Consider the following 10,994-nt stretch of genomic DNA (forward strand, 5'->3'; position numbering starts at 1 on the left):
GAAACATCAAAGATATTCTGTGTTGAAACTCAGAGTGTGATAGGTCAAGTCACTAAATTAAAAGAAATGAAATTTAGGGTACATGTTAACAGAAATATCCCCATCAGGGCTGTTAAGCAGTAGAATAGTCTGGTCTTGCCAGAAGTTTTCAGATGGCAGTTCTATGGCTAATATTCTGGAAAGGTTTAATAGTTTCCTTCAGGAAACAGGAAAAGGTCTACAAGATCCCTTCCAATTCATACATTCTGTTCTCTATGCTAGTGTTCAGCACAGAATGTATGAATTGAATTTTCTAGCACTAACTCAAGGTTTTGTGAAGATCTGTGATGTATTGGCTAATCTTAGAAAGCTAAGCAGGGCTGGACCTGGTCAGGCTAGACTGGAAAGTTAAAATTAACATCCAAGAAGAAAGCAGTGGTAAACCACTTCTATTTTGTTGCCAAGAAAACTAAAGGGATATATTCATAGTCACCAGGAGTCAAACTTGGCTTGAAAGACATGATATATACATGTAGAATTTCCTTGGAATCATGCAGTCATTTTGCATCCTGGCTTTGAAGAAAAACCCCAGGAACTATGAGCAGAATCTGGAATATTTTCTAAATCTTTTGATGGGTTAAATATTATTTTGAGGCTTTAAATCAAATTGTTTGGTATTTGTCCATATCAGAATGTTAAATGTTGACTATATTGGACAACTGTATCTCTGTTTTTATTTCTTAGAAAGTTTGAAAGTTTGTTTACAAGTTTTGCAAGATTGTGTGAGTTAACCATACCGTTGGTAGACACATGAATAAACATGTAAGATCTGCAGGGCTCTTACTAGGAAGTTCAGATGTTCTTTTCATGAAGATTTCTAATTGAATTCATATGCTGGCACTAACTATGCTGAACTCAGCTTTTATTAACAATATAAACTTTGCTTAGAGCAGTGGTGGCGAACCAATGGCACGCGTGCCAGAGGCGGCACTCAGAGCCCTCTCTGTTGGCACACGCACCACTGCCGCCAGCAGCAGGTCCATCAGGCTGCCCCCGGAGCAGGAGCCCCACTCAGCACAAAGGAGGCAAAGTGGCCAACTAGCAAGCTCGAGTAGAGGTGGTAGAGCGTGCCATTGTCGATTGGTGGACTGGAAGAAAAGGGAGGGGGAAGCATTTTACATGCATGCGCGCACCGGGCCGCGAGCACGCACATGCTGCAAATGGGGCGGGGCTAGTGCCTTTGTGATACTAGCCCTGCCCCGTTCTTGCGTGGTGCAGCGCCTTGTATCTTCACCCTGCGGCGCGCCGGTGGCCATTTTTGCACCTTGCAGCATCGTGGCCCATTTTTGCGCCCCCAGTTTTTGCGTGCCAGAGGCGGCACTCAGAGGCGCCTCCCTGCCCTCCCCTGAGAGCACCACAATGCTGATGTGGCCCTGGCACTTTGTGATAAATTAGTGGGTTTTGAGTTGTGGTTTGGGCACTCGGTCTCTAAAAGGTTCGCCATCACTGGCTTAGAGTCTTCACCATAATATTTCATACTTGCTGAAGGCCTTGGTGAAGAGTCAAGTCTTCAAGGCTCTTTTAAACACCACCAGCATGGCTACTATCTGGATCTCAGAGGGAACTTAATTCCATAGGGCAGGTGCTACTACTTAAAAGGTGCACTTCCGGGGTCCTGATAGATGGCATTGTTTAATCAAAGGAATCCAGAGCGTGCCAATACTGCCAGATTAAATGCAGATGTTATGAGAGACAGGTGATCCCTCAAGTACTAGGCCCTGTACTTTGTAGGGCTTTATAGAAATGACCAACACCTTGAATTGCAGCAGGAAGCAAGCGAGCAACAGTGCAGCTCATGAAGCAGATGTTACACGGGCATACCGAGACATGCCTATGACTGCAGGTGCATTCTGTCCAAGTGAAACTTGGTCTTCAACAGCACTCCCATATAGAGCATATGTTGTAGTAGTGAAGCCAAAACTTGCCAAACAGAAAATATTTTTCTGTTATATTCTGCAAATTTTTAATAATGGATCTACATGTTGGCATTTGAGAGAGAAAAATCCAGCTACAATACTTAGCATTGAATTTCTCAGCCTGTGATGTATTAGAGCTCTAAAATCACTGAGTGATTTTGGGCCATTCACTGTCATTCAGCCCAATCTACCTCAAATGCTTATAGTTTTTATAAGAAAAATAGAAGGTGAGTCCCAGATCTGCTGTCTTGAGCTGAACGAAAGATAGAATATAAACAAACCTTCATGCTGTATTCTCTAAGCTTGGCCTATTAAAGGATATTTTTTTCAAAATATGTAGTTGTGTGTCAGAATGAGGCTTTCTTCATTATTTACTTTCAGTGGAAAGAGTTTAGAAAATAATAGGTTATTATTGTATTGTCCTGTGTGTACCTATGTGTGTATAGTACAGGTAGTCCTCAAGTTATGACCACAATTGAGCCCAAAATTTATGTTGCTAAGTGAAACATTTGTTAAGTGAGTTTGCCCCATTTTACGACTTTTCTTGCCACAGTTGTTAAGTGAATCATTGCATTTGTTAATAAGTTAGTAACATGGTTGTTTGGTGAATCTGGCTTCCCCATTGACTTTACTTGTCAGAAAGTCACAAAAGGTGATCGCATGTCCCCGGGACACTGCAACTGTCATAAATATGAACCGGTTGCCAAGGATCTGAATTTTGATCATGTCACCATGGGGATGCTGCAACAATTGTACAGTAAATGTGACAAATGGTCATAAGCCACTTTTTTCAGTGTCATTGTAACTTTAAACGGTCATTAAAGGAACTGTTGTAAATCGAGGACTACCTGTGTACGTATCTCTCAAACATACACCCTCATTTCTGGTTTCCCTTTCTAGATGCTCTTCATGCCTACTTTGGGATTTGTGGCCTGTCTTTAATGGGTGAGTCTGGCATTCGGAAGGTTCATCCTGCCCTGAATGTAAGCACAAGAACTTCAGAACGCCTTCAACACCTTCATCACATCTGGACAACCCAGGACTCTAAACAGTCTTCAGAGGAAGTGCACAATGCCACATGACTGAGACTCCATTTGAGCTTGGTAGCATAATTGTAGCCCAAGGTTCAAAGCCATGTATAACCGATGTGCTCTTTTAAAGTACTGGTATCATAGAATCAAATTCATATACTGGCATCAACTGACAGCTTCTGGATTGGACTTTTTTTATAAAAAAAAAATTGCTTGCCTTTACAAATGCAAAGATAGAAGATTGGTTTCAGAAAAAGATCTTCAAAGCGAGATGAGTTAATTCTACTTTATTATTTTAAACAGTGCAATGGCAAACTATGATATAAAGAAACTTCAAAATGACCTTACATATTTTCATACTAAATATCTTGAAATTAGCGATACTTATGTAATAAGGACATACGGAATCTTATAAATTAAGTCTCAATTGCTAAAAGGTGTTCTTTAAGGTAGACAATAATTGTATAATCTTTGTAAAAAAAATAAAATTATTTTATTCATCATGTACTGTATTTATTTGGGGTGCACCTTAATTTAGAATTATACAGTTTGAGGAGTTCATTTAGACCATCAATTCCAGTCATTTGTTAAGTACAGCAGTCTACAGTAGTGGCCAAAATTGTGGAAACCTTTTGGGAAAAGTGTATTTTTGAGGTTTGATGGCTAATAACACCACTTTTTTTTAGTAGTACCATAACATTATATATCAATGGAAAGATAATTTAATCAAGAATGTAATGCAACATAATTTGTTCAATTATCTGTACTGTATTCTATGAAAAGTTATAGCCAGATAACCAGAAAAAGGAAGCACAACTTGCTTAGGTTGATATCAGGTAGCTTTCCTTCATCTGATTGTAGCCAATGAGCATGAGTGTTTAGAGAGCCAATCAGGTGTCATCTTGTTTTGGCAATGAGCCAATCAGATTACAGTAGGATTCAGTTATTGATGTCATGTACTGAAGCTAAGAGGAGGACATTTGTCAGTGTGTTATGTGATCGCTATCAAGTTGGTTGGGGTTTTTTTTCTTTCATTTAGTGAGCTTGTAAAATGTAATAAAATTAAATGGTGCAAAGAGTTGACTGGTTGCCCAGAAACCGATATAAAATAGTACTATTAAGTGAACAAAGTTACAATTATAAAGAAATTAGAAGAAAAATTGATGGAAACAAACCAAAGGTGGCATTTCTACTGAACACTTTTCCCAAAAGGTTTCCACAATTTTGGCCACTATTGTAAATTAAAGAGGTATTCCCCCTATTTAGACAGTACCTATGTGTTTGATTTTTGTTTCCCAAACGTATCGTTTTGTCTTTGTTGAATTACTTGTTATTTTCATCCCAGGTGTCTAATACTGTAATCCTTAAGGAGTTCATTGCTAGTTTCTTCCATGAAGCTCTTTGTTTAATTTCAGCAGTACAAAATATATTTGTGAATTTTGCTTTTGCTTGTCACTCTTGTCTGCTGAGCTTGCTTTTTTGCTTGACTCTCTTCCTGTTGGAATAGTGCTTCCTCTGACAGCTATTCTTGCTGTTTCTTTGATTTCATAAACTGTTATCTCTTATGAACTAGAATGGGTCCACTCACTGCTCTAATCCTCTTTTTCAAGTTTCTGCTACAAACCTCTAGGTCAGTGATGGCGAACCTTTTAGAGACCGAGTGCCCAAAAACTGGCCCTGGCCCCGCTCCACCCCCCTGCCTGCCCCCGCTCTGCCCCCCCATCCACCACCCCGCCTGCCCACAGGACCATTCACCGCCTCCAGGGCCCGCCGCAGATCGCCCAGGCAGCCCAGCAATGCTATGGCGGCCACACCCTCTGCCCGCGCCCTGTAGCATCAACTGCATGATGGGATGTGAGGGCAGAGTCTTGTCTACGCTGCCTGGCTGCCATGTCCTTGGCTGCACTGCTCCGTGTGGGCCACGCTCGAGGGTGAGTCTCCTTCAGGGGGGCTGCTCGAGAGGGGGTCACAGGGAGAGGCAAGGCTGGGGCAATGGCATGTGTGCCCACAAAGAGGGCTCCGAGTACCGCCTCTGGCACCCATGCCATAGGTTTGCCACCACTGCTCTAGGTTATATTCAGGCAGGGAAGCAACCAGGCCACACACATTAGTAACAGTTGCAGTCCTTTGCAGATCCTGTCAGTTCATTTTCACTTCTTAAGACACTATTCATACCAATCCCTTGACTAAAAAGGTAAATTTATCAAACATTCTCCCTTATACAGTAAATTATCTTATTGAACTCCATTGACAGTTCATATTTGGCCTCTTTCTTCATCCATTTGCTTTTACAAGTTGAATTTTAAGTAACAGTAGGAGTACTACAGTTTTAATTGAGGTTTAATATAATTAAGGTATATTGTGTTATCTGGAAAAAAAATACTGTTATTCTCAGGATCTTTCTAATATACCAAATATTGTGACTTGCTACAGAAAATTGCACAGATGGTCCAACCCACGATACATTTAGAAATTTCTCACTTTGTGCATTCCGCTTTCTGAATGTTTTGCTTTTGGAAACTTGTACTTCATAACTGTACAAGAGTGAAGACAGCAGGCCACTTTATTATTTTTCTGTCTCTGAAGGAAGATAGCACATAGCACATAGCTACTAAAGATAGCACATAGCTACTAAAAGCAACTGCACGAAAAGCCATTCTCTTTTACCTTTTTTGCACCTTGATTAGCCTGCTGTAAACAACTGATACAATTCACAATTTGCTTGGACTGTCTGGTAAAGTTCAGTTTTTATTTAGTTTTTTTTATAAATAACTCAAGGCAGCAAACATTCCTAATATTTCTTCCTCATATTTTCTGAAAAACAACAACCCTGAAAATGGGTTAACTGAAAGAGTGACTGACTGAAGATCACCCAGCCATCTTACATGACTAAGATGGGACTAGAATTCATAAATCTTCTGGTTCTAGCCCGGCCCCTTACCACTAGATCAAACGGATAAAACAGTGTACCCTATGGTCTCAAACTGAGTGATACTGTGTAGAAAACCTTAATAGGGGGAATTCAGACTATTTCTCAAAAAGCTGCTTCTAGGAAATCCCATTTTTACAGTGGTACAAATGAAAACTAAGTTGGGTGATTAATAAATCATAGTTTATGGTTTACTGATCTATGGCCTATTTAATGATTTACTGTACTGTAAAACAAATTCACAAGACCATTAAGTGATTGTGAATATTTGCAGACCAATTTATTTTGCACCAGTTCTGAAGATAAACTTTTAAGATCCTTAAAATTGAAAAATCACAGTGATGTTGTTATAGTTTTGATCTAATCTGGCAAATTATTATAATCAGAACATGCCAATTTAACACACAACCATTTATAGTAGATACAGGTTTGTTCGCTTGTTTTCAATGTTGTAATTAATGTCCTACTTTTGTTAGGTTATGTGTGTTACGCAATACAGAAGGGAAAAGGAAAATCCTCCACCTGAGTATTCTGTGGCAGCTGAACAACTGCTAATTTGGCTCCTATCAGGAGCTCCTCAATATCAGAAATCCTATGGATGGTTGGTTTCAAAGAGTGCCATGTACTTCAGTGATATAGTTTCAAAATAGCCATGTAATTTCTTCCAAGCATGAAGAAGAGGAAAAATTATATATATATATATTGTTCTCAGGGCAGATAAAAGGCATATTGGGGATTCTTGGGCCCTTTAGCTATTTTCTTTTATCTGAAGTGTGCTTTTAACTTTATCACACTTCACTGCTTTTTCAACAGAATTATATTTAACTAGATTAAGAGTAATTACATTTTAAAATGAAGTTTCTGGTTTTCTTATTTTTTGCGGTTCACTGGGGACTAGAGGCTAAAACATACAAAGAACAGCTGCAAGAATTGGGTATGTCTAGTTTAATGAAGGACTAGGGGTGACATGATAGCAGTGTTCCAGAGAGAACCAACCTGAAACTAAGAAATTTCCTGGCAGTTAGAACAATTAGTCAGTAAAACGGCTTGCCTCCAGAAGTTCTAGGTGCTCCAATACTGGAGGTTGTTAAGAAAAGATTGGACAACCATTGAAAGAAATGGTACAGGGTTTCCTGCTTGAGCATGGGGTTGAACTAGAAGACCTCCAAGGTCCCTTCCAACTCTGTTATTCTGTTATCCCAATGCAGCTCCTATAAACAGGCATTTATATCAGGCTATTAAAATTCCAACTAGAAAATTTTATAATAGCTTGAAATAAAGTATATAGATACTAGAATGTTTGAAAATGGATTTTGTCTAGGGCCAGGTCAGTGCATACAACTGAAGTTCTATAAATAATACAAGGCTTTCATGTTTCTGACAGTTAAAACATTTCTCATGAAGTTTGTTTCCTGAACTCCATGGAAAAGCCTTGTTCACTTATCACAAGACTTTAACATTAGCGTATTCAACTCTGAAATATGGGTTATGTAGACCCCTATAAATATTACATGTATAATGTTCTGTTTGTCATTATGTATTTATAAGCAACAATCCCAAGTCAATGGAAAATCATATATCAATTGTCTTGACATTAAAAAAATCTTTCATTTTGAAAACATATCCACATATTTATTGCAGAAACCTTGAATTAATCCTTGATCCTTGAATTAATTACTACATTTTACCCTTTTCTTGACTTAATCATTTTCAATTTCTAATTCTTGACATACTCTCTCTGCCTTGTAGGATTTCCTACAAATATTTGACCTTGTAATATTGAATAAAGAGAATTGTGAGAAAATGTAATTATCTCTGTGTTCAAAGAAATTCATTAAAGCAAAAAGGATGGAGTGAGTGTAGAGAGAATAATCTAAACGGCACCTGAACTAGAAGTTGCAATGGAAATCTGAGGAGACCTATATCCATTATAACATGTTTTTTTTCCTCTGAGAACTTGGCATTAGGAATGATTTGTCTCTGGAGTTTCATAACTACATAGATATTTAAACAAATATTTCCTGCAGCTAAGCAATATAATGATGGAGTTTTCACTAGAAGTGTTCCTCTGTAAGGAAATATCTAGTAAAGGTCAAAAGACTGATCTGATCTAAAGAGAAACTAAAGTACAACTGGTTTTTAAATAGGTGAACAAAGCATTGTTTCCACAATTGTGAGTACTCATTACAATAGCAATAGCACTTAGACTTATATACTGCTTCACAGGGTTTTACAGCCCTCTCTAAGCGGTTTGCAAAGTCGGCATATTGCCCCAACAGTCTGGGTCCTCATTTTACCAACCTCGGAAGAATGGAAGGCTGAATCAACCTTGAATCGGTGAGACTCAAATGGTGATAAATGTTTTAAAGGTTTAAACCCATGTACGTCTAAATATTTTAAATGTGCTGGGACTGAAAAACCTATTAGATGAGCATTGATGGAGTGGAAGGTTTATGAATACTGTATACAGCTGTCTTCCTTACAAGCTTATCTGTAGCTTATCTGAAACTTGCTGCACAGCGTGCAGTTCACCTACTGTAGTATTTTCTGTACACACGAAATGTGTTTTTGAGCTAAGGGAATTTTCATTTGTTTTAGCCACAAAAATATTCCATTGATTAATGGTCATAAGAAGCTGCTGCAGCTGTTAAAAGAGAAGGAATAGGAAAGGCAAAGGAGTGAATGAGAGAATGAACCTAATCCAGATTTGGTATCAGATCAACAGCTGCAACAAAATTTTGTTTCCTTTTTTGGAAGGGAAGTTGTGGGAACTCTTGATCTCCAACACATTCCATAGTCTGCACGTGCCTTTGAGACCAACATACAAGGGGCCCATGTTACATGTATTCAGATTCCACAGTGCCATTAAATATCAAAGTCAACAGAACTAAACTAAACTTACATGCATCTGTAAAGCTGCCTATTTTTAGGCTTTTGGAACTGTTAGTTCAGGGAATATGTTCTGTAGCCCATTAAGGCAAGCGGTGGATAGGAGACAATTCTAGACTCTTGCATCCTGTAAGATATGAAGAGTATTTATTTTCAGCAAATAAGTTCAAGGCTATTGAAAGTATCTGCACCTGTAAGGAATCATTATAAATAGCATGATCACTATAAACATGTCTCATTTTATACTGGTCATTTGAAGAATTTGTGATCAAATCTCAGATAAGATGGCCAACCTTTCAGTGGCAGTAAATAATAATTAATCCTGTTTGGAGACGTAAAGACAAAATTGGCAATTGTTGATGCAAAGTGGACAGAAATACATTATGCATATTGGCTTTGCCAGATTTTTTATTTGTGGAGTCCTAACTGCTCTCTGAGTTTGTTTGCTTGCAGGCCTTTCATTAGGTAATACCAGTGCAAATGGTTTGCTCCCTATTTATATACTGTATAATAAGCTGCCTGCAAGTATTAGTGGAGGTTTGGTTTTCTCCTTAGTGGTACCTTGATTATTGTTTTCTACTTGATTGTTTGTCTAGTGTTAATTCTGCTTATCTGGGTGTTGGCTGCTGGGTAGGATCTGTTCTTTTTTTTCCTTCTTAGCTTTTCAATTCTCTCTTTATGTCTATGCAGATTCTCAATCATCCAGGTCATGGTTGTCTCAAAGGTGCTTTTCAAAAGGCAACTGGACTTTCCAAAAAAGTCCAGTTGTCTTTTGAAAAGCACCTTTGGATGTGTAAATATGGTTTATTTTTGTGTGTTTATTGATACCTGATTTGTCTGAATGCCAAGCTTCCAGGAAATCCCTAGTTTTTTTAAATTCAGCTTGGTCTAGGACAGGGGTAGGCAACCTTGGCTCTTTTATGACCCGTGGACTTCAACAGAACAGAATAACAGAGTTGGAAGGGACCTTGGAGGTCTTCTAGTCCAAAGCCATGCTCAAGTAAGAAACCCTATACCATTTCAGACAAATGGTTGTCCATTCTCTTCTTAAAAACCTCCAGTCATTCCACTGATTAATTGTTCTGTCAGGAAATTTCTCCTTAGTTCTAGATTGGTTTTTCTTGATTAGTTTCCATCCATTGCTTCTTGTCCTTGCCTTCAGATGCTTTGGAGAATAGGTTGACCCTCTCTTCTTTGTGGCAGCCCCTTAGATATTGGAACACTGCTATCATATTACCCATAGTCTTTCTTTTCATTAAATTAGACATACCCAATTCCTGCAACCATTCTCCATGTTTTATCCTCCAGTCCCCAAATCATCTTCTCTGCACTCTTTCTAGAGTCTCAACATCTTTTTTATATTGTAGCAACAAAAACTGGATGTAATATTCCAAGTGTGGCCTTACAAGGCATTATAAAGTGGTATTAACATTTCACAGGATCTGATTCTATCCCTCTATTCATGCAGGCTAGGACTCTGTTGGGTTTTTTGGCAGCTGCAGCATACTGCTGGCTCATATTTAAGTGACTGTCCACTAGAACAGTGCTTTTCAACCCATGGAATGTGTACCACTGGTGGTACTTTGGCACATAGCAGGTGGTACAGGTATGACGGGTTGAAAAGCACTGTAAAAAAAGAAGTGTAAAAAAACGTGTAAAAGTGTAGCGGGAGATGAGCTGAAGAAGCAGCAACACTGCACAGGCCTGTGGGAGAGTCAGCTGGAGCTACTGTATTGCTGTGGCTCTGCTGAGCACCCAGGATTGGTGCGGGGCTCCAGCTGATTGGCGCTTCCAAAAGCTGCACGCAGGGTCAGGGAAAGGAGTCAGCTGCACCTACACCGAAGAGAAAAGGACGGGGCAAGAGGAGAGGATATAAAAGGAGGTTTTGGAGGGAAAGGGAGAGAAAAACACGACAGAGAAAGAGAAGGGGATGGGGTAAGAGAGGCGGAGAAACACGTAGTCTGGGGAAAGGCGTCAGCTGCAGTTACACAGTGCAAAGATTAATGTCAGAGAAACAAGCACAAGTTTCCCATTAAAAGGGTGGTAAGTGAGTGTACAGATAGTCTCAACCTACAACCACAACTGAGCCCAAAATTTATGTTGCTAAGTGAGAAATTTGTTAAATGAGTTTTGTCCCATTTTATGACTTTTCTTGACACATTAAGTGAATCATTGCAGTTGTTAAATTAA

The 10,994-nt window shown here is 39.0% G+C and overlaps 1 protein-coding gene across 2 annotated transcripts in view; it reads left to right on the forward strand.

The window, feature by feature from the left end:
- The window catches only part of PGGT1B (protein geranylgeranyltransferase type I subunit beta), a 27,989-nt gene extending 24,510 nt beyond the window's left edge, over positions 1–3,479 (forward strand). The window contains exon 9 of one of the 2 annotated variants that reach the window (XM_015819838.2): positions 2,856–3,479. In XM_015819838.2, coding sequence (XP_015675324.1) covers positions 2,856–3,037 — 182 coding nt within the window. In that variant the 3' untranslated portion in view covers positions 3,038–3,479. The remainder of the gene's footprint in view (positions 1–2,855) is intronic. The other variant, XM_015819839.2, reaches the window with a different exon arrangement.
- Positions 3,480–10,994: the final 7,515 nt, after the last annotated feature.

This window comes from Protobothrops mucrosquamatus, unplaced genomic scaffold (assembly GCF_001527695.2).
Source record: "Protobothrops mucrosquamatus isolate PMUCROS unplaced genomic scaffold, P.Mucros_1.0 scaffold996, whole genome shotgun sequence".
In the NCBI taxonomy this organism is placed as follows: domain Eukaryota; kingdom Metazoa; phylum Chordata; class Lepidosauria; order Squamata; family Viperidae; genus Protobothrops; species Protobothrops mucrosquamatus.